At 38.7% G+C, this 27,371-nt stretch overlaps 1 protein-coding gene across 1 annotated transcript in view; it reads right to left on the reverse strand.

Moving 5' to 3' along the window:
• Positions 1 to 3,195: 3,195 nt before the first annotated feature.
• Positions 3,196 to 27,371, reverse strand: part of LOC101528792 (fatty acid desaturase 2-like protein FADS2B) — a 37,219-nt gene continuing 13,043 nt past the window's right edge. Inside the window, exons 3-12 of the mRNA XM_004585519.2 lie at positions 24,456 to 24,653; positions 22,952 to 23,053; positions 14,657 to 14,782; positions 12,775 to 12,835; positions 8,694 to 8,770; positions 8,407 to 8,504; positions 7,175 to 7,271; positions 5,677 to 5,756; positions 4,519 to 4,644; positions 3,196 to 3,247 (exon numbers count right to left, since the gene is read on the reverse strand). Coding sequence (XP_004585576.2) covers positions 3,196 to 3,247; positions 4,519 to 4,644; positions 5,677 to 5,756; positions 7,175 to 7,271; positions 8,407 to 8,504; positions 8,694 to 8,770; positions 12,775 to 12,835; positions 14,657 to 14,782; positions 22,952 to 23,053; positions 24,456 to 24,653 — 1,017 coding nt within the window. The remainder of the gene's footprint in view (positions 3,248 to 4,518; positions 4,645 to 5,676; positions 5,757 to 7,174; positions 7,272 to 8,406; positions 8,505 to 8,693; positions 8,771 to 12,774; positions 12,836 to 14,656; positions 14,783 to 22,951; positions 23,054 to 24,455; positions 24,654 to 27,371) is intronic.

Genomic DNA, 27,371 nt, shown 5'->3' on the forward strand with positions numbered 1-27,371 from the left:
GCAATATGAATAATAAGTTCCACATATCTTCTTTAAAGCAACGATGTTGTAGATAACAAATATTGCATGATTCTAATTATATGAGGATTTTAAAATAGTTGAACTATTAGAAGCAGGTTTGTAAGAGTTAATCTCTGGGGAAAGGTACTTGTTCATTGATAAGTAGCACATGTAGTTTCAGTTATGCAAAATGAATATTAAGTTCCAGATGTCAGGTTTACAACATTGTACCTGAAGATAACAATACTTTATTGTGTATGTAAAATATGTTAAAGAGCAGGTTTTACATGTTTTTATCACAAAACATTTTTAATTTAATAATCTAGGTTTAGAATATAGACAAAATTCTCATATATGTGATAAAATTTATCTTTTGGGACTAATTATATGAACACATTTTTGTGTATTATCAAAAAAATCTTACAGTAGGAAAACTATACATTTTTTCCATTCATAGAGTATATGTTTCAACCATAGTCATAAATAAAAAACAAAAGAAGAAATTTCTAGTGAGTTGTTACACAAGACTGGCCATGCCAGAGACCAAGAAGGACTTATAAGTTACAGTGCTTTAGAATTAGCACCTACATATTCATTCAATTATATATTCTTTTAGCATATTCACCGTGTCTCTAAAATATCAGACAGTAATTGTTTTCAAAAATGCCGCAAGTAGAGGGAAAGCGGTTCACACATGAGGAAGAGAGACCTGTAGCATGAGTGTGAAGACTTGAATGTGATTGGGGCTGAAGCCGACTTGGACTAAATAAGGAAGGACTCACGGGACTACCTCACTGTTTCATCTTCATTTCTGGTGCCGTGGGAGTCCACGGAAGGGTTTCAAGTAGAACTGTAATGTAACTCTTAGGAGTCATTCAGTTTGAAGAGGCAGGAGCCTGGCTTAGCAAGCCATGTGTTTCACCCATTTGCTCATGGAGCAGAGCCCTATAGCATAAAGGGTGGACATAAAATGATTTGCAGTGTTGATCATCTAGATTTCAGATCAGTGTTCAGTGATCTGGGGAACTGAGCAATCACTAATTATTGGTTCTTCTTGGTAATCACACCAAATAAGTGACAAACACATAATCAATACTTAACCAAGTATAAACACCAGCCACCTTGAGATGAAAGAGTGAATTCAGGAATCTGATAATTTTATTGATTACTAACTCATTAAGCAAATTAAATTTACTCCAAGGATAAATCTTCATTCATATATAGCTTCTTTTCCCACTATGACCTTCTATTTCTATTTACTATTCTCCTGGATCTGTTTGTTAGTATATATTGATGAATCCTTGAATAGAGTGCTTTTCATATTTCTGTAAACCACAGACACACACGGAATCAAAAGAGATCGCTACGAGCGTATAGACATAACAAACTGTGTAAACTAGAAGGTATCAGTGAATTCCTAGAGACATGCAAAGACCAGGCTGAATCACAAAGAAATAGAAAATCTGACAAGAACCATAATGAATGAGGAAATTGAAGCAGTAATCAAAACTCTCAGTAAGGAAAATCTCCCAGATGTCTTCAAATTTATACCGGAATCAACCTTGTTTGGGGAATGACAGAGCAGGTTAGCTTTGACACTAGGTGGGAAAAGCCTTTGAGGTAGTTAGGTTTGCCCAGGAGAGATCAGGGTGTTATTTGTAGGTGTCAGAAAGGCAAACGCTGCTTGAGAATCTCTGCGGATGTACCAGAAGAGACAGAAAACCAACCACTGTACTCCTCCCACTTTCTGCTCTCCCGTGGCACCCCTGAATCAGGCGGGGGATTTTTTTAAACCTATTAGAAGGAATACCTGGGCTCTTGCACATCCACCGACAAGAATCACAAAATCAATAGAGCTTTTCCCTCTTGCTATCCTCTGCCCAACTTTTCTATTTGGTGTCATTTTTATTTCAGATCTTTTCTCTTCTAGATGACTAGTTCTTGTTTTCTTAGCTTTCACATGCCTGGCTAGCTCCCCAGGAACTCTGGTGATTTAATTTGTTGCCTTTCATTATGTATTTATTAAGAAAGAAGCAAACCAACCCCAAAAGCATATTGCATAGTTTGGTGTTAGGGACTTAGTTGTAGAATTTCAAATGACAGATAAACCAATGGTGCATATTTGCTTGTAGCCAGGGAGGAAATGCATTCTATTATACTTACACTACCTGCAGTTAAGATCAGCTTTAGCCCATCCACCAGGCATAGCTAAGCAAAAATAAACACAGTAGAGATCAGAATAGTGCAACATCCTTTGAGTATTGAAATTGTCTTGTGTAAGAGAAATCTCTATTATTTAGATCTATTAAATTTAGTGCCAAACTTGAAAAATGCATTGAGATAGTTTCCTAAAGTTTCCATTTTTGAAAAAGACGCACTTTCTCTCACCAGAATCCCACAACAAAGATGTACTTTAGTTCTGTTCTGGTCAGTAGGGGCTAGGCAACAAAATCTTACACTCCAAGAACAGTCTATTTGCTAGTTCAATGTAAGACAACTTTAAATAGAGAACAGACTCTTTAATCAGTTACTACTGGGACTAACTGCAAGAAGTTTAAGAAATTTTATAGACATACCAATTTCTCCACTTGGAAACCAAATGCATGCATATATACTAATGTATATTTATATAGTAGTTACACATATATAGGCACAATAATGAAAGGCCCAAATGAATATTGAAATATTTGAAGATTTTAATGTTAACTCTGTTATTTTAAAGAAAAAGTTTATACATTTAAAAAGAAATGAGCAAAAATAATTTGTTTTTCAACAGAAACTTGTTAAATAGAGGATTCCTTCCTAAGAGCAAGTACGTTGCTTTACAAAGTACACATTAGATGTCTTTCCAACAGCCCTTTTCATGAAGTAAAGCTTTTACTCAGTTCCTGAACTTCTGTCTTTTGATAGAGATGACTCAATTAAGGTCTATTAAGTTCAGGATCCTAATGAAAAAGCAAAAACAATGAGCTCCCTTTTCCCTTTTGGAACTATGGCCAAAATCATCTTGTGTTTTTTACTTGCAGACACCTTGTTGGAGAAGGTTATCATGTATCTGTGGGATGATAATGCCTGGCACATTCAGGCATGCCAATGGTGCTAATTAATTCCCTGTTAGGAAGGGAGGAGCTCGTTAACATCCACCATCCCCATTCAGAGATGCAATTAAACAAATGTCAAGGTCAATGTTCTGTTTCATGTTTCATAGTAGGCATCCATCCAGAGGGCTGCAGATTTCTTCAAGGCCCTGTGGGTGGAGCAAACAAAACCATCAAGAGGGTGAAATTCTAATGGAACTAGAGCTCTCTTAGGAAACATTTGTTCCCCATGTCTGGTTCAGATCAATATGGCAATTTCCGGCTTTTTCTGATAATGGCTGTTTTCTATTGACCAATGGAAGCAATCAAACACATTGAGTTGTTCTTAACAAGGGGGTTGCCTTGCCTTTAATAGAAGATACCAAAAATTTCCCTTGTTTTATTTTCTCCCATATCTATGGTATTATATTACAATCCATTCTTCATCCACGCACCTTCTCCTTTCTAATGTGCCTTCATGGAATTTCTTGATTAACTTGGAAGACATATATTAAATAATTTATTACAATATTTTATCATGTATGTGGTAAAAAGAGAGATCCAGATACTTCAAGAGCATGTGACAAATTTAGTCTTGGGGACCTGTATAGACTGAAAGGAGGAAAAGGCATTTGTAATAAACCTTGAAGAAAGAATGGGAATAGACAGGGTAATATAATGAGAAGTACTGGTTTGGAAGAATGTTCCAGGCAGAAGAAGTGTCAAAGGCACAAGATGGCAGCAGAGGGAATTTTTTAGCAACTGAAGATTGGTCACATGTCTGGGGTGGAGAGGAAAGGAGAGACAGAAAGTCTGAAGCTGGGGCACTAGGCAGAGATTTTAATTTTTATCAGTCAGGCATTTCTTTGTTGGTTTTATTGATGATGTATCTTTTCCCCAGTCCTAAGAGAAAGGGAGAGTTGTCAGTCTTACACTATGGATTATTGTTTGATCAGCACAATGTTTCATTGGAAATAATCCAAGTGCCTCCAGATGCGTATGGAGTTTTCAATTCTAGCAAACCTCACTACCCTAACCTCAGTGCTTTTTGCACATTTGTGTCTCCTTGGACCTGCAGACATCTAAGGATACAACACTGGACCAGGTGACTTCATAGTTCTCACTACTTTTAAAGTATGTGGGAAGCCCTGTAGAGGTTTCCCAAATAACATTCAGTCTTTGTTTTAAGAAGCTGACACATAGTCAGATAAGACGACATTTTCACTAAGAAGTTCCCAAAGGCAATAGGAAAATGATGAAGTATTTCCATTATCCTTATTTCTGTTGCTCTTGCTCACTGAAGATTTCTGTGTCCATGCTGGTTTCACAGGTATTCCTTAATAAAGGGTTCTTGGGTGAATGATTCACAGGCCAGTGCGTAGTCTGGGGGTGGTAGTGAAAAGAACTGAGAGCTATGAGCCGGAAGAAATTATGTTATTACCTGACAATATCTCCAAACGCCTGCAACATGGGCTTATTCACATACTGCAATCCATGCTTGGCGCACAGTGACTTCACCAGAGGTGCCACTTTGTAGTAATTATGGCGAGGCATTGTAGGGAAGAGACTGGGGAAACAATCAAGAGAAGAAGTGAAGTTTATATCAAAGAAAAACCCAAAGGAGCTCTCTTTCTTCTCTTACCACCAATGAAGACCCAATCTTGACTTTGCTCCTCTGTTCTGGGGATTTCAAAAGCCCTTGGTAAAATACTCTAGCCCTGCCCCTTTTAAGATTTAATTTTATTGGAAAGTCAGATATGCAGAGGAGGAGAGACAGAGAAGATGTGCTGTCTGGTGGCTCACTCCACAAGAAGCTGAAAGGCCAGAGCTGAGCTGATCCAAAGCCAGGAGCTTCTTCTGGGTCCTCTCACATGATTGCATGGTCCCAAGGTTTTGGGCCTTCCTCAAGTACTTTTTAGGCCACAAGCAGGGAGCTGGATAGGAAGTGGGACCGCTGGGATTAGAACTGACGCCCATATGGGATCGTGGCACGTGCAAGGCAAGGACTTTAGCCACTAGGCCACTGCACCAGGCCCATCCCCTTGTCTTTTAACACGTAAACCATGTGGGTGAGCCATGGCTGTGGTAAACATTTGGGAGTAACTCCCTTGAGCAAGTTTACTTTTGGTCAAAGTTATCCAGTAATCAGCCAAGTAAGTGGCTTGGGTTTTAATCTCCCATCCAATACAATATGAATGATAAACATTTCCTGCTGTGCTGAAGTTTTAAGGGACTAATATAAAAGGATGAGAAAATTTCATCAACAAGTGCAAAATTTTTCTAATTACTCCAGATAGTTTTTCCCTAGAATATTGTGGAGAGATTCTACCTCATTGTCTCACATTTGTTATTTTTCCCTTCTCCCTCCTTCTCCCTCCTCCCTCCCTCCCTCCCTCCCTCTCTCCCTCCCTCCCTCCCTCTCTCCCTCCCTCTACTCCCTCCCTCCTTCCTTTCCTCTATAGATGCTGATATAGACAGCAGCCTTTAGAGAATATATTCATTTTTGTCGCTGTAATTCTGCACTTGGATCTCTGGTCTGAACTCTATTTGAGACTGAGTGACTGCTTCCGCCCTAACACGAAATGTTTTTATCACTCACTGGTGCTCAATTTGAAAGTTCAGGTGCCCAGTAAACCAATCATTGAAAAAAGACTGTTCAATGTTACAAGTTGCCAAGACCTGCAAAGAAAAAGTTTACAGCAGATATAAATGAGCCCAAGTGTCAAACAAATCAAAGAAAATGTTCACTTGTTTTTTCATTTGTCAAACATTCTTACAAATATTTATTGTATACCTGTAAGAAACTATAAGGAGTATAAATGATATTCAGTTATATGTTTCAGGAACTTAGACTTTAAAAAGGCTATGCAATTTTTCTGTGAGGTACATATAAGGCTACAGAAGTGAAAACTTACAGAGGGTTTGAGGGAGAACATCACCATTGACCTTGGTGTTGTGACTGAGGACTTTGGCAGTTGAAGGTGGGATTGCACGGTTGTGGTGCATATTGCCAGGTTTGAATGTCATGTCCGTGGAGTCGACTTAAAGGAGTTCTAAATGAGTACCATATTCAGGTTCTAGCCAAGATGTCTGTGCACAGAAGTGAGTTCCAACATAAAAAATTTTCTTTTGTATTATTATGTATTTTCTGCATTTAAAAATTATCTTTGGAAGGAGTTCATATGAATGACGTTTTATTCAATTAAAACTTTTTGAGGTCTAATTCTAGCTGGGGTTGTTGCTATTTTGAATGTTGTGTGTGACTCTTAGTTATCATAATTTAGAGAAGCTGGAGGTGGCCAGGACACTTTGATGAGATCTGCAAGCTCAAAACTATCACCCACTATAGTACTTCTAAGACATCACTTGCCTTTTTCTTTGTCACTCCTTCTTGCTTGTATGGTGGAATTTTCCAGATATTAAACTTGGGATGATATCATCACTCTGATGTCAAACATGTCTGACATTTATTCTTGTTACTTTAAGATTAATGAATAAATTAGTTCATATTCAGATGTTTAAATATTCATTTTCACTTCAAGTACAGTAAACACCAATGATAAATGGATTAAAATGCTACAAAATTTTTTTTGAGTTTGTCAAAAACTTTTGGGAGTATAAAGTCATTGTGTTGTTTTACTTATTGTTGACTGTGACATTGGAAACACCAGCAATCTGGCAGGCTTCTGGAGCCTTCCACAACTTTATACAATAGTTATAGTCATAATACTATTATATATTATTTTAACTAAATCTAATAAAGTGACTTTGGCAAGAATCATAATAAAGTAGGCCAGATCTGATCTTGGGACTTTACTTGTTTAGTCCTTGGTTTAGAGCAAAAGAAGGCTGTATAATCAGACTATGTAGATCCACATTTCCTAATTTCGGTCTGATGCGATTGAATCTTTGCATGCCTCATGCCTTGTGCCACATGCCTCAATTTTATCATGGGTAAAGTCAGAGGTATTACAGTACCTACCTGATGTAGTTGCATGCAAAACATTGACTTCAGACAAGTATTCTAATAGAATGAGTTGTTAATATTCAAGCCAAGTAAAAGTTAAAACAGTAGGGAAGGATTCTTCCATCACTACCTGAGTGCTGAGCCAGTCCCGATTCTCCTCTTTGCTCATTTTCATGGGTATGTGGCTCATCTGAGTAACATAAGCAATCCAGGGACTTTCCAGAAATCTGTGGGGAAGTGGAAAGAAGGAAATGATGACTGTTTGAGGTATTCCAATTATTGGACTTGCATAACCACTGGCAGAGACAGCTCAGCATTAGATGAAATAAAGGAAGTTGAAATGTTCCAATAACTGGTGATCATTCATTTTCCTTTTTGAAAATCTTTCTAGCTAGCAGTGATATATTAAGGCATTCAGGCTACCATGGACGTAAATATATGGAAGCAGTACTTCCAACAGTTTGTGTAATTCCAGTGAAAGAATGAAAAATACCAGGTTCTCCAAGGACATAAGCAAAGCAGTTGACAGTCTGGGTTTTGTCATCAAAGAGAACTAAGTTCAAGTTCTTTCTTGGCAGTGGCCTTGCCCTTACTTGTTCTATGACATTAGGCAAGTGGTATAATCTCTATGAGCTTCAATTCCCTTAACAGGACAATAAAAATGATACTATCTACATTGTAGGATTGTACAGGATTAAGCAAGCAAGATAATGCATTGAAAGCTTTCAACAATGTGTCTGATGCATAGTAGCTACCATCATCCTTTTAATTACTTAGGATTTACAGTAAGGATGCAACAGAATGAGAGAGGAACAAAGCAGAAAGTTGATAAGTGTAATTTATTAAAATCAGGTAAAAATAATTATTTGGTAAAGTTCTTCATAAACCCAAGAACTACACTATAGTAATAATATAGCGGAACTCAGTAGGGTGGGGAGGGGATTTAGGGAGCGGTAAAGGAAATCCCAGGGCCTATGGAACTGTATCATAAGATGATAATAATAAAACAAGAAGTAAAATAATTATTTGGCTTTGGGAAAATCTTTACTCAGAAAAGAACATCAAAATTCCTGATCTGTCAAGGAGTTATGATGTCTAGCTAGATAATAGTTTTAAAGGACTTGGTGGGGGTTGGGGAATGGAAACTGAAGTGTTGCAGTTAAGAATCCAGTAAATGCAAAAAATGTGCAAAAGACACATTTTCTTGCAAGGAGTTTGTCTTGTTCAATGACATCACTATTTGCATATTTGCTGCAAAATATCTCAGTTTTAGGAAATGGGATGTGACTTGTGCTAATCACAAATATCCTGACAAGGAAGGTGAAAGGATCATTTGGGTTATGGGTATAAAAATATTCTTACTTGACCAAATATATAAGCAGAAAGCTTCCAAAAATTCCATAGAAAGGGTAAAATGTAATGAAATGTCGGATGTAAAAGCTGCTGACCCAGGCAATGTCCTGCAACAAAAACAATTAGAAGTTAGATGTCCTGAATATAATTTCATTGTTTTTATTAGGCTGGGGTCCCTTTATGTTCTATTTGCATCTTATAATGTTACTCCAAGAAACGATGTCTGGCGGTTACCAAGCATGTTTAGTTTCTCTCTCCTACCTAGTTTAGTCTCAGAGTCTGAGCCATGTACTCACCACCCAGTACTTATGAAGGTACATCACTTGCATGGATTGCAGGTTGAAATATACAGGCATGAGGAGGGGAAGCCCAACTGAAAAAGAGAAACATCATCACCACCAACAACAAACAATGTAAGCAAGTGAGCAGAATGGAAGCCCTCAATGAAAGTCATCGGGAGTCTGTGTCCTTAACATGCCACTCCTGGAGTGTTAATCCTGAACAAAATGCAGAGTGGTGATCCAGAACTATATGCTCAACTTCCTTGGACTTTTCACACCTAAGAGACTGAACGAACTCTAGGTTCTAGCTGCCTCAAAAAGGGTAGGGAGGCTTCGAAAACTTGAATCGTTTTTGATTTTGACATCCTTGAAGAGCTTTTAAAACTTGTCAAGTCTTTAAAAGCCTTCAGTCTCCCAAGATCCTGGGGCTTGGGCTCTAGCACAGTGTGCTGAGGTTGTGGAAACAGTGATGGTGTGTTCAGTTCCAGGTCGGTCATTCACCTGCTCCTTCCACAGCATCACCAAGGCTTCTGAGAGCACACAAAGGGATATCACAGTGCTTTGGCTTTTGGTAAAGATTCTCTACTTGATCAACGTGTAGTCAGATCCTCTGAGCCCTTTTCTCAACTAGGCCTCCAACTTGGCCCATGGGGACAGCAAACTCTGGGCACAAGCCCACTTCTTTCGCCCTCCAACTGACACCCACCAAAAAACTTGAGCAAACACTGGAGCAGTCTCTAATAGCTCTAGACCCTGTCTTTGGGGGGATTCCAATCTCCTAGAACTTCCTGTTGGAGTAAACGCACTACCTGGTCTTCCTTTTCTTAGGATATTTACTTTAGAAAACCAACAGTAGTAAGGTCCTTCTCTCTCCCTTTGAGATGTATTTTCCACTATCCAGAAATACCTTTCTCAAAGAACCTAAGATCTGCCCTTTGGAAATGTAACAATCAAGAACAGGTCACTGTTTCCTGTCCCAGTGGGGAGGGGGCGCTAGCTGCTGTCCTGTCAATTAGCGGACCAGGATGCCCTGAGCTAATCCCATGGACCAACTCCCCTACCCTCACCCCATCTCCCAATGTTTTCCTTTAGAATTCTTTGGCCTTTAAGATGCCTTTTTCCTCTTTTGTTTCAGCAGAGTTAAGTTCAGTTTATGTTCAGCTCCTATTACAGGAGCTCGAATCAAATTTATCTTACTGGCACTTGACAAATGTCCTGTTCTTTCCACTATGCTAGGTTGAGTGTGATTTTTTTTAGTATTTAAGATGCTAAGGTAACCTTAAATGGAAAGGGCACAAATAGTTCTTGGTAGTGGTGGCAGGGAGAATAGCAGGACTTTGTAAGGGAATCATCTATAGTGAGCCAGTATGGTTCATTCATTCCTCATAGACTATGGGAATACTACACTATTACATACAGAAGACAGATTCATGCAGCATTCCATATGTTCAAAAATGGAGAGAACTGATCACCAAAAGACCAGTATTTCAAGAAATTATGAAGGGAGTCCTACATTAGAAGTAAGCATCGTGGAGACACATGGTACCACCACATTCACTGGCAGAGCAGATACACTCCCTAACCAGTTAACCAAAGGGCAGGCATTAGCTTTGATCTAAAATTGGTAACCTTGAAAGTAAAGGATTAAATTTCCCAGTCAAAACATGCAGGCTGGTTGGATAGGAAAAAGATGACCTAACTGCATACTGTCTAGAAGAGGCTCATTTCATAAGGCAAAATATGAACAGGCTGCGAACGAAGGGTTGGAGAAAAGGCATTCCAAGGAAATGGAAACCAAGCACAAAAGGAATTAGCTATGTGCCTATCAAATAAAGGAGACTTTGTATCAGAAGATACAATAAGAGTCAGAGAAGTACATTATATATTTATATAAGTATTGATTCATCAAGAAAATACAACAGTCATAAGCATATGTGCATTCGACCTAAAACAAAAGTTTTGAGATCTCACGGAAGAGAAAAAAAGTTCAGAATAGGGACGTTTGTGTGTAAATTCCCATCTAGTTCGACTGCGGTCAGTTTCCTTTCGAAGTGGGGTACCCATGTGCTTGTTCATTGTGTCAGTCATGTAGGGGGTGGGGCAAATGACAAATATGATGTAAGGCCATAGGTATGTAAGGTCATACGATGTATGGCCATAGGTAAGTCATGGGACTAGCCAGTTTTTATCCACATAGAGGATGCCTGCCTTTTACTTCTGGAGTGCAAGTGGAAGAAGGGGCAGTAATGATGGTTTACCCCAGATTTTCAATATTGCACTCAGCCACTGTCCACCTCAGGCATGTTTTGGTGACCACCGGTGGTCTACACATGATCCACAAGGCTTGTTAATTGCATCAGTGTTGACATTTGGGGCCACACAGTTATTTGCTAAGACAGGCTGTTACTGTGCAGCAGAAACTATTTAGCAACACCCCTGGCTTTATACTGCATGTTTCTGTCCCTTCTTTGTGATAACTAAAACGTCTTTAGACATTGTAAAATGTTTTCTGTAGGGGAAGAGTTCCCCTGGCTGAAAACCTTTGTCTTTAGCAAAGAAATATTTGGCTACTAGCCTGATTTTTGTGGATTCCTCATTTTTTTAAAAGATTTTAAAATTTTTATTGGAAAGGCAGATATGCAGAGAGGAGGAGAGACAGAGAGGAAGATCTTCCGTCTGATGGTTCACTCCCCAAGTGGCTGCAATGGCTGAAGCTGAGCCAGTCCGAAGCCAGGAGCCAGGAGTCAGGAGCCAGGAGCTTCTTCCGGGTCTCCCATGTGGGTGCAGGGTCCCAAAGCTTTGGACCATCCTCGACTGCTTTCCCAGGCCACAAGCGGGGAGCTAGATGGGAAGTGGGGCCACCGGGATAAGAACCAGTGCCCATATGGGATCCTGGCACGTTCAAGGAGAGGATTTTAACTGCTATGCTATTGCCCAGGGCCCTGCATTCCCCAATTATATAAAGAGGTTTTAGATAGGCAGATCTGCAGAATTGAGAATTCTTTAAAATTTTTCTTTGTGTTGTCATGAGGTTGATTTGGGTTAAAGACAAAAACCCTTGGCTTTTAATGTTCTGTGTATCAGAATTATTCAGCTACCCTTATTTTTTTTAACATAATACCCTTATTTTTTAACAATATTAGATATATTATAAGCCTATCACACACACACACACACTAATTATGTATATGCCTCTTTGTTAGCCTTATTTCAATTACTACTACCTAATGTGTAATGCTACTTATTAAGGAAGGATTTTTTTTTTTTTTTTTTTTTTTGCTCACAGTTTTGGATGTTCCCAATACAAGATGAGGTGGAGGCCACTGGGTGGGTCAGCAGATGACAATGTCAGCACATATGTGGAGGAGTAATAACAGAGCACTAGGAAGCAGAAAAGGTGGCTAGGCCCAACTTGGCCTTTACAAGCACCCTACTCATAAGAACAGTCTTTTCAGGACATGGCCCCAGTGATTAAGGAACACCTGCTAGGCTTGCCCCTTGAACTACCATACTTGAACTCTACTTTCTTAATACCACCAATCCACAGTTTTGGGATTTAAATGCTTATACACATTTGGAAGCCAACTTCTGTTTAAACTATAGCTATCTCACATATTCTATGACCATAGGCAAGCCATAGAATCAGCCAGTTTTCATCTACAAAGACGCTTGCCTTTTATTTACTTATAGACTTTACCTTTCTCTGATATCATACTACAAACACTTCAGCATGATTTTCCCATCTCCTTTTCCTCCTTGTGCAAGCACCACTGTCTCTTGACAGGTGCTTTCTCTTTCCAGGATGAGAGTACCAGACGGAATATCCCTTGATTGGCATTCTGCCTTCTGTCCCTTTTGCAGTATCCCTTTTCTTTCCTGCCAATACCCTGAGTAGTGCAATGCCTGTTAGAAATGTTTATTTACTTTTCTTCTTTTCTTCTTACCCCTGAAGTCTGAAATAAGACATGCTGCTTTCCCCAGAAATAATAATACATAGTCTGACCTTTGTGAGAGAATTCTACACACTTATTTGGGCTCAGTAAGTGCTGACTTTAAGAAAAGGGGATTATAAAGACTGTGGCGCTGGGAGACTTACCCATATAGAAGTATAGGTGCTGCTTTTCATAGTCAATGTATTTGATTTTCTTCTTGCCATACTGAATGGAGAGAGAATAATATCAAATGGGGCAATATTTCTGGCTTCACACTTAAGATTGTGTGTGATTGTGTGAGTGTGTATGTGTGTCTGTCTGTCTGTGAAATCTCTGTGGAAGGATTCATTGACTGTCAAACCTGAGGCACTTCAAGAACCAGAACTGAGATTGGAGGAAATATGTGGCATGTTTTGTTATGTCTAAATGTGGGCAGTTCCTTCATGGATATATCATTCTATTTGACTATGGTGTTTTTGTTCACTTATTTTTATTACCATGAAAGCCATTTTGAATTTTTTTGTTCCTCGTCTGAAATGAAATAGTGGCTGAAAAGGGATATTTTAAATGAGGTTTTTAATCTCTTCTTCAATGTTAATACTATGTTTTGATTCTCCGAAGCTCAGCTCCATCTCCATTGGTTGGTCATGTAACTAAAGATATAGGCATGGCCCCTCTTGTCTCCTCTTTCCTCTCTGTGTCCTCATGGATCTCACATGGTGATTTACTACTTCTAAGGCATGATGGTACTATACATATTCATTGCATATTTTATATCTTAAATTTAAATATTTTTAATCATTGCATTGCATTAACTACTGAGAATTTATGATTCATTTCCTAGAAATCTCCTTCACTAATGCAACCTCTTTTCAGGACACAAAGACAGCATATGTTTTGAGAGGAGACATAGAAATAAATATTGTATGATAATATGATATCTGCAAGGTCAGGAGAATTGAGCAGATATTTAACAAATATTTATTGAGAGATCTGATGAGTGAATAATAATTTGTACCCACCACATATCTTCCATACTATGGGATGATTGGATTCTTAATTTTCCTATTATTTTTCTATCTTTCCCCATATATATTCTATTTGGATAGTTAAGTTGGATCATCCTTCTCTTACTGTCACAAACAAAAAAAGAAGCTTTATTGTCAAATAATACACATTATTAGCAGTCACTTAAATGTCTCTAAATATTTAAACAGTGGGAAATATGAGAAAGGAACTAAGTAGAAAATGCTTGGTGCTTGACAAAACTAGATGGATTGGTTGAGTATTGATTCCCTCTTATATTTTGTGGTAATCTATAAAGTCCTTTACATGATGGTCTTAGGGTGAGTTTTTAAAGAAAATCACTGAGAAATTTTAGAAATAAAACTTTAGCTCTATTTTCCATTGTTTAAAAAGTTCAAACTGGAGCTGGGATTCCTGGGTATCTTACAGGGCATTTAGGCCATAGTTCATATACAGATGAACCCAAATAAGCCTGCAATAAGCATGAGCAATGTGGTTTCTTCCAATTGGTGTAGAATTAGTTGGAATAACCAGATATTTAGATATTTTTGATTGGTTCTTAGTGGATATAGTGATTTTTCTCCTCCTGGTATACATTTGTCCACATTCCTTGCTGAACTTCCAAGAATCATATCATCCAGTTCCACTAGTTACCAACTTGTGTTTCCTCAGAGTAGTGACAGGCACTGTGCAGGGACCTGTGTGGCCTGCAGTGACAAGCAGTCTAGTGTGGACTATCAGACTCCTGCTGTGGGTGGTTTGACTTAATGACCTTTAAGATTATTGACTCATGGCTTCAAATGTCTTTCTGTTTCTATAACCCCTAGAATCAGTTATTTCTCATCTGTATCCTGGTCCTAAAAGGAGCAATACACTTAGATCGTTCACAAGGGTAGAAGTCTAGTTTGATATTTTGATTTTTCTACATCAACAATATAAGAACCCCTTCCAGGAAAATTACCCCATCTGAGAACCCCTTCCAGGAAAATTACTCTGATTTCCCTGGATATCTAAACATACCTTAACAGGTTGATAATCTCCAAGCAGAAAAAGTGGGCCCATGTCAATATCTGGGTCTTTGGGGTAGATGTTTGGTTTTACATGATGTTGAAAGTGTCGGTTATTCCACCAGTTTACTGACAAGCCCTGAGAAGCAGAAAGAGCTTGTTAAGTTAAAGACTTCTTTCCGGAATACCCATCACCATCACATTTTGTGTATGTATTGATATACTTAAAATAAAAGATTTGAGTCCTTAAGGTTGACTTTGTTTCTGGGCCTCAAGATTCCTCATTGGACAGAGGCTTTATAGATTACAAAGAGGCAGTTCTCTGACCTAGGAACATAACTTGATAATGATACTCATTAAAATCTGTTGAAACAAAATATTTTCCCATCCTTTCTATATTTGATCCTCTTCCTTTTTTTATCTTTTATTTTTATTGGAAAGTCAGATTTACAGAGAGGAGAGACAGAAAGATCTTCCATTGTCTGGTTCACTCCCCAAATTGTTGCTACAGCCAGAACTGAACCCATCTGAAGCCAGGAGCCAGGAGTTTCTTCTGGGTCTCCCATGTGGGTGCAGAGTCCCAAGTCTTTGCACCATGCTTTGCTGCTTTTCCAGGTCACAAGCAGAAAGCTGGAAGGAACGGAACGTGGAGCATCCAGGACGTGAACCTCCACCCATGTGGGATCCCAGCATTTATAAGGCAAGGATTTAGCTACTGATCCAGTGAGCTGGGTCCTGCTTGGTCCTCCTTAGAAGAGAACTCTGAAGGCGGATGGAGCAGTTTGATTCCTATTGCACATATAAAGCAGCCTTTGGTTCAAGACTTTAATTAATTCTGGGGAAAAAAAAGTAGCCTTGGGTATCTTTCTTCAGTGAATATTTCAAAGAATCACAACACTGAGTAATCTCCTTGGGGGGTTTGACTCAGATCATTGTATTTCTCAGATTCGGTGCTTTTATGTAAAAATACAAGTAAATGAGAATAAAAATGTTTTAGCTGGTGCCAAGCTTGAATCACCTTTGATTAGGTGTTTATGATTCTCTCACTGAAAGTCTGTAGGTTGTTTAGGATTTTCTATCACTGAAAGTGTGAAAGTTTAAACAGAATATTGGATTCAGAGGCAAATCAATTTAGTTTCATATACTGGTTTTTGGGGGCAAATTACTCATACTCTTAGGCTCAATTCCATCTTCAGTAAATATAGCATATGACATTTGTCTCTCTGGGTTGTTTCAGGAAGATACAAGATGTTGAATATAAAATGTTGGTAAGTTGCAATATTATTTTCTCCCCCTTTATGTTAATTAGTTAGCAAGAGTAGTAACTTTTCTTGCATATCTGAAATATCTTAAAAAAGAAGATAGAAATTATCTTTACCCAACACAATAGCCCCTAGCCACCTGTGGCTCTTGAGTACTTAATAAATGACTAGTCAGATTCAGACAAATTTTAAGTTTGAAGTACTGCATTTTACAGATTGCGTGAGAATATAAGTGTAAAATGTCTTAGTCATAATTTTTGTATTGTCCTCCTATAGATGAGATACTCTTTTTTAATAGATACGGGATAATAATGTAATACCGTTACTGTCCAAATGTGAGAGAAAACAGAAAATGTCATTCATCATTTTAATATTGATTTGCATTATATTTCTACTGGAGCATGCTGGCCTAGATGCTGAACATCTGTGATAGGAAGAGTTGAGTATGTAAGGTTAGATTGGCCTTCCATGGTCTATTTTGCAGTCCTCTCTTAGCAATCCTCCTCCTTACTTCCTGCTACTATGAGTCGTCTCTTCTCATCTTCAACACGCCCTAACATCCTTGTGGTGGACTCTCCCCTCCAGCCTGGATCTCTCTTCTAAAGATCATTTGGTTTCCAAATATTTTCCTTAGCTTATCTTATTTTACTCAACCTCAGAGCATCTGCAGCCATACTCTCCCTCTCAGAGCCCCTCACTCTCTGAACTTGTCCCATCCAATTGCATCTGACCTATTCATTCTTCTAATTTTGCATTCCCCCTGTATTCATCTGCTTATTATTTTGAAGCAAATTCTATGTGTCAGATGCTGAGCTAGGCATTTGGAGAGTCAAGACAAGCATAATAAAAGGAGGTTTCCACACGTACAAACATATAATCTAATGGGAAATACAGATAATTAAACAAGGACAATGTGATAAGGAATGATTTTTTTTTTTCAGTTACGCTCTCTGAGAGCTAACATTTGATCTCCACCAGTTGACTGTATTTTTTTTAACTTACAACTGTAATAATTGGTAATGGGAAGACAGGTTTTAACTCACAATAGACCAAGGACCAGATCTTAACAGTTCCAAGCCTTTGAGATTAGAACAGTAACCAGAGTAATTATGGGTGTGAACTGAGCAACTGACTCCACCCAGGCCCCTCTATCTTGAAGCCTGAATTACTACAAAACAAAAGAGCTGGGGTGGGAGGATGACAGCTGTATCCACCCTACATCATTTCTCAAGGCCAAGTTAGGCCCTTCTTTCTCACTACAGGGAGCAACAGGCTGTAGGCCAAAACAACTGAATTTGAATCTCTCTTTGGCCATCTACTTGGTGTGATGTTGGGTAGTTTCTTCATCTGTGAAATGAATGAAGTCACTGGGAAAATAACTTGTTTAACACTTGTCTCCCCATCAGTGTTTTGGGATGCCGTCATAGAAAATATAGGTCACATATTCTAGGGAGGTCTAAACTTCAAATATGAGGGTTCACCAAAAAGTTCATGAGAAATTTGCATTAAAAAAAGAAAACTTACGTGTGGATTTATTTGTTTTTTAACCAAAAGAAACTCATTTTTTACTTTCATTTTCCAGCAAATGTTCTGAAGAACCCTTCTACTTCTACTCCCAATAATAGTGATGTGAAGGAACTAAACATTGCCAACATTCGGGTCCGGCGGCATGGCCTAGCAGCTATAATCCTCGCCTTGAACGCTCCGGGATCCCATATGGGCGCCAGTTCTAATCCCAGCAGCTCCACTTCCCATCCAGCCCCCCTGCTTGTGGCCTGGAAAAGCAGTCGAGGACGGCCCAAAGCTTTGGGACCCTGCACCCATGTGGGAGACCTGGAAGAGGTTTCTGGTTCCCTGCTTCGGATCAGCGCAACACCGGCCATTGCGGTCACTTGGGGAGTGAATCATCGGACGTAAGATCTTTCTCTCTGTCTCTCTTCCTCTCTGTATATCTGACTTTGTAATAAAAATAAAAAGTAAATCTTAAAAAAAAGATTGCCAACATTCAAATATTGCACCACCCAAGTCCCCTTGCTCTCTGTGCTCATCTGACACGGCTGAGGACTTGGCATACCTGCTCCTTGTCATGGAGCTAAATCTTATCTTACATCAGGCATCAGGTGTCATGACACTCCCTGGAGATTAGCTACAGCTCTACCCCAAATTCTGTCTCCTTTAGATCTTCAGCCAGATCCTGCTCTGAATGCTACCCACCTCCATAAAATCATGACTCTAGCCCAGCATGGGGACAATTTCCTCTCTTAATGTTGCTCACATTCACTCTGAGTGTGTACTGTCTTTCTGACTTTCCATAAATTCTACTCTTCTGTTTATCTCTAACCACATCTCTCCATTGTGTTCTTACACATGGGAAGAAAAGAATTTGGGTAAGTATAGCTAGAGATACAGAGAAGACATGTTGAAAATAATTTATCTGAAATGCTTTGGGCCAGAATTGTTTCAGATATCAGAAATCTTTGAAAATTTGGAACATTTTTAGAACATATACAGAATGAGATGTTTGGGGACAAAATTCAAGTCTAAACATGAAATTCAACTACATTTCATATATATTTTATAAATACAGATTGGAGGTAACATTGTAATCTTTAAAATAATTTTTGGCATGAAGCAATGTTTCACAGCATAGAATTTTCCACTTGTGGCATCTGTCAGATTGGCACTTAGAATATTTTGGATTCAGGGGCATTTCAGATTTCAGACTTTTGGATTAAAGATGTTCTGCCTGCCCTGTAGGAAGGACCAAAAATGTAGGTTGCTATCTCATGACATATTTTCAGAAGGCTCTTTTATTGTGCAAACACTGTAAAGATCAGAATATAAATTTTTTGCACAGCAACCAGTGAAATTTCCAAAGAATCTCAGTATTTGTGCATCTGGTGTATGGTGATAAGAACAACTGTCAAAGTTCATATTCCAAATTGAACTTGTGATGCATGTGAAAGGTAGGATAGCTTTACCATTTTCTTCATCACCTGTTCCTGTCTGTGTTTTCCCTTCTGCACATAGGTGAATCCTGCATTCAGACTGTTTACAAATCACTTATTTTGCCTACAAAAAGGCAGGGTATAATTGATTCATCATTTTCCATTTTCTCATTCTGTCCTCAAGTCATCAAGGGTATGGTCATTTCTACTAATGTGGAATTGTTTCTGGAGACATAATTTATATAGAAAGGATTATGTACAAATGTAGATCATGGGGAAAGCACTGATTTTTAAGAGTGCCAGTCATAGTGAGGATGGTCTGAAATATTCTGGATCTGGCAGCAGATCCATCGCCTGTATTCTCCAGGGTAGATTAGTCTTGCCCATCCCTTGATGCCTTGAATAAGGAGGGGAAAATGGAGGGAACTACTACCTGACTTTTATAACCTAAGTGAGGATTTATGCAGTGGTAGGTATTTCCATGCCAGTTCTTAACTTGTGATGGTGCTGAGATTTATGGTCTACTTCCCTATCTTCCTAACACCATCATTATTGAACATATTTTTCTTAATTATTCTGAGTCCTAATTTTTGACAGTGGAGAGACTGTTCCTATTAGGGGAATAGCACGTATCTGCAGTTGTACTGCCTGTGGTATCAGATACTAAAGGCCAATTAAAATTTAAAAAATGGAACACTCCAAAATAAAATGTATGTAAGCTTTAAATTGTAAACTGTTCTGTGCCGCATGAAGAAGTCTCCTGTCCTTCTACATCATCTTGTCAGGACACAGATCATCTCTCTGTGTATGGATGTCCTTTAAACCATTTTCCCATTAGTTACCTACCATATTCTGTATTACACATTATCTGTGGGTCCGTGCATCCACTGGGGGGGTTTAGAATATAACCCTAGTGGAGAAAGGATGGCTACTCTTTTAATAAGTAACAATTATCAGGTACCTTGCATATTATAGGCGTTGTGGTAAGCATGACTTGTAAGTATTACATATAATCCAAACAATATCCCCATCAAGTTGAAGCTGTCATCTTTCCTAACTTTCTAGTTGAAGAAACTGAAGGTCAAAAACGTTAAAGTGCTTGCTTACAGTGGCCGGTGAATTGATGACTAAGTTCTCATGGAAGGCAGATCTGTTGTTAACAGTAGCAATTCCCAATCCTGGCTGAAGGTTAGAACCACTCCAGGAGCTTTCAAAACCATGTTGGTGGGTCAGGCATTTGGTACCGTGGTTAAGGCTTGTGCTGCCTACATCTCCTTGGAGCACCTGGTTTGAGTCCCGGCTTCCTATCCAACTCAACTAAATACCTAACTTCTTGTTAATGTGTTCTCTGAGAAGAGGGAATAATAACTCAAATATACGGATATCTCCTACCCACATGAGAAAATGTGATCGAGTTCTGAGCTTTTGGATTTGATCTTCCCCAACCATGCTGTGTTGACACTTGGGGAATGAAAAAATCTGTGGATAATCATTCTGTCTCTCTCTGTTTCTCTTGCTCTCTTCCCTTCAAAGAGATCAGCAAGCAAGTAAAAAATAAAAAAAAAATCAAATATGCCAATACGCAGACTCCACTCAGTGCAGATGATAGGATTCAATGTGTGTTGAGAGGTTCTTCAGGTGATTTAAAATGATAGCCAGATTTGAGAGGCACTGGTCTAGAACCTGCATGTTATGCCTTCTTCTGCTTACCAGCTTAAGGCCAATGGCTTCAAGTTAGACCCCATCTCAACAGGAAAATAAAGATGCTATGGTGCCTATCTCACAGGAATTACATGAGACAGAAATCCAGAGAAGCCGGTTCTGAAAGTGGGGCTTGGTAAAACTCTCATCAAGCATGAGTTTCCATTGGCTCTCGGTATCATTTAATTGCTGACTGCTTTTTGTCAGCCAGCACCCAACATCCTTTTCACCCTCAACCCACTAGGGACTAGGGAAGCAGATAACCAGGTATTTTTGAAAATGTGTGAATGTACTGCAAAAACTTCATTGGAAATGTGATAAAAGGTGCTTATTTTGGTGGAAAATGAGGGAAGTATCACCATGCTCCTAAAACTGCATTGTGAAATTTGTTCATCTTATATGAACAAAATATTTAATAATAATTTAGAAATTCATACATACACAGTCTTCAAAAGTACCTGGAAAGTATATATTATGAAGTAACCATGAGTAGATTTTAAACAATTTTTTCTTCAAAATAAACTTATTCTGAGTCCATGAAGTTTTTTGAAGTATGCTCACTTCAATGCATTTAACAAAATCTTTATGTTAAGGAAGAACTAATATACTGGGTCAGTGCCCATGGATTTTCCTAAGAGATCTGGTTTAAAGTCAAGGATTTGGTTTATTGAACGGTCAGTAGCACTGATCCCTCTTCTGGGTCAAAGTACATAGTCATCAAATCCTACACGCTTCCGGAAAGGTACATATTTAATTGAGCTCCTAATAAGACATATGGGGCTACTGAAGGCCAGAGATACAATGCAATTTGCTCGAGATCACACAGTGAGCATAGTCAGAGGTGAGCTAGTTGCTTCTCACAGAATTCCTATCTTATTACATGGGCTCATTTGTTCATTTATTCATCCCTCCTTCAACATTTGATTATTGAATGTCTAATATTTGCCAGAAAATTTCCTAAGTGGGGTATTGCGGTGGACAGAGATCCAGCTTCCTGAAACCTATGTTGACAGAGGTTGGTGGTGAAGGTGGTGGGTAGGACTAGCTGACAATATCACTTCCCATTGTTTTAATCAATCTGGGTTTTGCAAACCTCAACTCTGTAGCAGACTCATCTAGCCTTACTATTTCTTTTTTGTTTTCATAAACCTTCATTCTTCCCTTAATTTTCTCATAGCCCTGTCCTTCCAGAATTAATCTGAACTTCTGGGTTTCCTGAACACAGCAATGCATGTTCAAATGTCTTCTGAGAATATATACATTTAAGATATCACAGAGCCCATTTTCATTGCTAAAGCAAAAACTTTCTTCAGTGATATGATCCCTTAGGGTAATGATGTTCCTGGGATTGGACCAAATAGTTTATCAATTTAAGAAGGATATGTAAAGAAAAATAAAAGAGATATTTATTCATAAATAAATATTTTTCTCATAAAAATTAAAATGATCATCTTCGCATGTATTTTATAATACTATATTATACATTGGTATATATATATATTATCCACATGGTTAGTACACATGTTTATTTACACATTATAATAAGCAGCTTTTACTTACATAAATAGTCTTCAAAAAGTTCATGGAGGGGCAGACACTTGATGTAACAGGTAAGACATTGCTTGGATGCTTGCATCCCACATTGGAGTGCCAGAGGTTGAGTCTTGATCTACTTCTGGTTTTAGTATTCTGCCAGTGCACACCCATGGGAGGTAGGGCTCCAGGTGATGGCTCAAGTACTTAGGTTCCTGCTATTGCTGCTAGAGACCTGAGTAGAGTTTTAGACTCCTGACTTTGGGTTGATTTAGCACTAGCTATTGAGGGAATTTAAGGAGTGGCCCTAATGGAAGTGAATGAAAGCTTTCTTTCTGTCTCATTCTGTTTCTTTGCCTTTCAAAAACATATTTTTAAAATTTTATGGAAATGTATATTTTGAAAAACTGTATGGATTTAACATTTTTTGGCAGAAAAGTGAATTTGTCTTATAAATATTTATTTGAAAGAGACAGGGGGAGGGAGGGAGAAAGAGTGAGAAAGAGAGCTCTTCTCTCCACTGGCTCACTAACTATTTGCACCCATCAGCTGAGGATCAGCTATCCCAAAGCCAGAAGTCGACACAGTCCAGGTTTCCCACACAGTGCCAGAATACCAATCATTTGAGCTATCCCCTGTGGCCTCTCAGAGGGTGTACTGGTGGGAAACTGGAACCAGAAGTGGAGGGAGAACATGACCTTGGACACTCCAATCAGGAATTCAGGCATCTCAACAGCTAAGCCAATTACTTGCCTGTAAGCAATTCATTCAATACCTGTGAACTGTCATTCAAGCAAATATGGAAACCTCTGCCTAAGGGAATGATGCTGAAGAATCTCCAACACATTCCTTGATATCCTGTACCTTGAGATGACACATGACAAATTTGTGCATCAGGTGGTTCCACTTGGACTTCTTAAATAGGGAAAGGTGTCCTATGTCATGCTGCAAAAATGCACTTTGAGCCTGAAAGAGACAAAACTGTTGTTAGTGAAGTTGAGAACTCAAGATTAACCAGTCAACGAATCCATTAGTAGATTCATGAACCTGTTTGAGAATAGTGGGAGATTTTATCTGATATCAAGCCAAATTCAAGTCCTGTGTAGACCATACAGCTCCTATTTGCTGTGCAGTAGTTTTCAGAGTAGAATGCTCTCTTCACTCCTACTACAAGATTCCAGTCTAGAGTGGAAAGGGTAGAGACTCAGGAATCAGGCAGACCTGTGTTCTAAACGATCTCCGCCACTTATGAGCTGCAGAACTGTAGCAGGTAACTTGGCAGCTCTGACTTTCACTTCTTTATTTCATAAACGGTGCTAGTAATATCTGACCCATTGAACTCTTGTGCAACTTACATATGTGTGTACTTTGAAGCATTCACAGAAAAATAGAATTAAAGGTAAATTTATTTTGGTATAAAAACTTCTGTAATTCATGAATAGTTTTCATACTACATGTGTGATGAACTTTTTGAAAACTGCACATTCAAAATACCTAGTGTATGCTAAGCTCCAAAAAGTATTAATTTCCTTTCTTGTTTCTGAAAGTTTTTTTTCAAGGAATAGAACAAATTGGGCTTTCAAGAAAATAATAAACATAATGAAATCTAGAATCCATTGCTGTTCATTCCCTATAAATCCTTCCCCAATTGTTCTAACAGAAATTGAATGTCCTTTTTTCCTTTAAAAATTACAACACAAACACACACACACATACACACACAAGCACATGATTGTTCTCATTGGCAATGATGCTAAATTGTCATGTTTAGCTAAACTAAACTTGATAGTGTCTTTACCACATGCAGTATCTGCATCAGTGAAGTATTCATTATCATCATTACTTAACAAATGAGAGAACTGGAGGCCAGAAAGGTGCGTCAACATGTTGGTAAAAATGTCTGACACTGGTCAGTAGATTGGCAAGAAGTGTCAGGCAGCAGCTGACATTAATATCAAAAGAGGGCCCAGTGCCATAGCATAATAGATTAAGCCTACACTTGCAGCAGCAGCGGTAGCAGCATTGAACAGGTGCACCTGTTCATGTCCTGGCTGCTCCACTCCTGATCCAGCTTCCTGTTTATGTCCTGGGAAAGCAGCAGAAGATGGTTCAAATTGTTGGACCCATACAAGCATTTGGGGGACCTGGAAGAAGCTTCTGGCTCTGGACTTCTAGCTCCTGGCTTCGGATTGGCTCGTCTCTGGCCATGGGATCATTTGAGGAGTGAACTAGTGGATGGAAGACCTCTCTATTTGTCTCTTCTATCTGTAATTCTGCCTTTCAAATGATAATAAATCTTTAAGAAAAAAAAAAAAAAACACCGAGCCTTTCTTCAAGATCATTGTCTAGGTTTACAACAGCTACTTACCTGGGAAACTGTAAGAATGAAAGAAACAAATATTGTGACTGTCCAGCCATTGCCAAAGTGATATAGTATTAGCCACGCCAGGAATTCCAAAATCAGTATTTGGGTGAGGTGAAGGAAAAAGAATGTGAAGTTAGCATCAAACATGTTCATAGCCTCTAATGTCCTCCGTAGTTGTCGAAAATCTTCTACCAACTGGGACTGTGAAATAAATAAGCAAACAAGGAATGAGCTCTAAAGGGGAAAAAAAGAGAGACTCTGAACATCCATAGTTTATTGTATTACCTTAGTAATTTGCTTATTTCATTAATATAATGTTATTGATATCAATATGTTTAATTGTCCAGATCTAAAAGCAAAGATTTCAAAAGATAGAATTAAAATGACAGAGAAACAGAAAAAAATTTTCAGATTCCATAGCTATGAGGGAAGTGCAAATGAAAACCACAATGAGATTTCACTTCATCCCAATTAGGAGATCTAACATCTGAAAATGAAGAAACAATAAATGCTGGTGAGGATATAGAGGAAAAGGTACCCTGATACACTTTGGTAGGAGCACGAACTAGCACAATTATTACAGAAGACAATATGGAAATTCTTCAGAGAGCTGAAAATAGATCCGCCATGTGATCCAGCAATCCCACTCCTGGGAATTTATCCAACCTGAACACAAGAGAGTTATCTGTACATTCATGTTTATTATATCTCAATTCACAATAGCTAATATATGAAATCAATTCAAATGCCCCTCAACTGATGATGGGATAAAGAAAATGTGGTAAATATAGAGTAGAGAATACTATCTTAAACCAGATAGGCGTAGAGGGAAACTTCTCTAACATAATCAAAGCAATATACAAAAAGCCCAATGCCAGCATCATACTAAATGGGGAAAGACTGGAAGCTTTTATACTAAGATTTGGAACTAGACAAGGATGTCCACTCTCACTATTTCTATTCAATATAGTGTTGGAAGTGCTTGCCAGAGTTATTAGTCAAGAAAAAAAAATAAAGGAATTCAAATCAGAAATGAGGATGTTATCCCTGTTTGCAGATGGCATGATTCTCCATATAGGAGAACCCAAAACTCGAATCAAGAATATACTGGAACTCACAAGAGACTTTGGCAGGGTAGCAGGATACAAAATTAATGAACACAAATCGATGGCACTAGTGTATGCAAATAATTCCATGGATGAGAAAGAAATTGTAAGTACAGTCCCCTTTAAAATAGAGGAGAGGAATCTTAAATACTTAGGAATTAAGCTAACTAAATGTGAAGGACCTCTATAATGAAAACTATAAATTATCTATAAAGGAAATTGAAGAAGATCTTGAGAAATGGAGAACCTTATCATGTTCCTGGATTGGCAAGATCAACATATCAAAATGACCATATTACCAATAGCAATATACAGATTCAATGCAATCACAATCAAAATCCCAACAAAATTCTTCTCAGAAACAGAAAAGGTGATACGAAAGTCCATCTGATAACACAAGAGACCACGAATAGCCAACGTTATCCTGAAAAATAAAAATCAAGCAGGAGGAATCTCAATTCCAGACCTCAAGACATACTACAGTGCAAATGTCATCAAAACGGTCTGGTACTGGTACTGGTACAGAAACAGAGAAGAAGATCAGTGTAACAGAATAGAAACAGCAGAAGGGAGCCCACACATGTGCAGCAATTAATCTTTGACAAGAGAATGGCAAACTAACCAGGAGAAAAACCTACTCTCTTCAGTAAATGATGTTGTGACTATTGGATAGCAGCCTATAAAAGTAAGAAGTCAGACCCCCACCTGTCATATACAAAAATCAGCTCTAAATGGATCAAGGACGTGAATCTGCACTCAGAATCCACCAACTATTAGAGAAAAGCATAGGGAGCACGCTCCAAGATATAGGAATGGCGAAAGACTTCTTGGAAAAGATACAAAAAGCAAAGGTAGTGAAAGCCAAAATAAACAAATGGGACTATATCAAACTAAAAAGCTTCTGTACAGCAAAGAAAACAACCAACAAAGTGAGGAAGCAGCAACAGAATGGGAGAAAATCTTTGAACACTACACAACAGGTAGGTAAATAAAATCCAGAATTTACAAAGAGCTTCAGAAACACAATGACAGCAAAACAAACATCCCTGTGAAAAAATGGGTCGGTTCAAGTCATCCACTGGCATGCCCAAGTGCTGAAACTGTGTGGGGGCCTGGCCGGGTTTGGTTGCGATAAAAAAAAAAAAAAAAAAAAAAGTACAAAACACAAAATGCCAAAGTGAAATGGCCTGTGCTAGCAGGGAATGCAACACCTGACCAGCACTCCTCCCACTGGTTTAGGTGAGGCACAAGAGTGTGATGGGCGGAGCCGGGGAGAGATGCGATACTCATTGGTTCCAATAGAGGTCGGGGCTCAGAAGAGAACCAACCCAGGGGTTAAAACCATCAGCTGATCAGAGTGATGGACGGTGGCGGGCACTGTGCTTACTAGTAGTACATGTAGGAGCCTGGACTGGGAATGCCTCAAAGTTTTTTTTAGGGGGATTCCCCTGAACAAAATGGAGGAATCAAAGCATTAATCAAAAAAAGATGGAAAATGGAGTAGATGAATCAACCACCTCAGCTTTATGCTTGCAGCGGAAAACTGGACAAGGGGAAACCCTAAGACGGACTATGTCAATCAGTGGACTCTGCACCAGCCTCATCATACCTGGACTGTTGCTGATGATATGTTGGAGCTTCTAATTGATCGAGGTGACGCTCTGCTGGCTCTGCCTACAAACCTGAGAGGGCCTCCCTAAGAGGCCGTTGAACTTGAACTGGACAAGTGGGATGCTGGACTCTGTATGGTGTAAACTTTTAATTAGGGAATCTCAACGGAACTTGAACTGTGGTTATGCATCAAGGTGAAGGA

Source organism: Ochotona princeps, chromosome 4 (assembly GCF_030435755.1).
Source record: "Ochotona princeps isolate mOchPri1 chromosome 4, mOchPri1.hap1, whole genome shotgun sequence".
Taxonomy (NCBI): Eukaryota; Metazoa; Chordata; class Mammalia; order Lagomorpha; family Ochotonidae; genus Ochotona; species Ochotona princeps.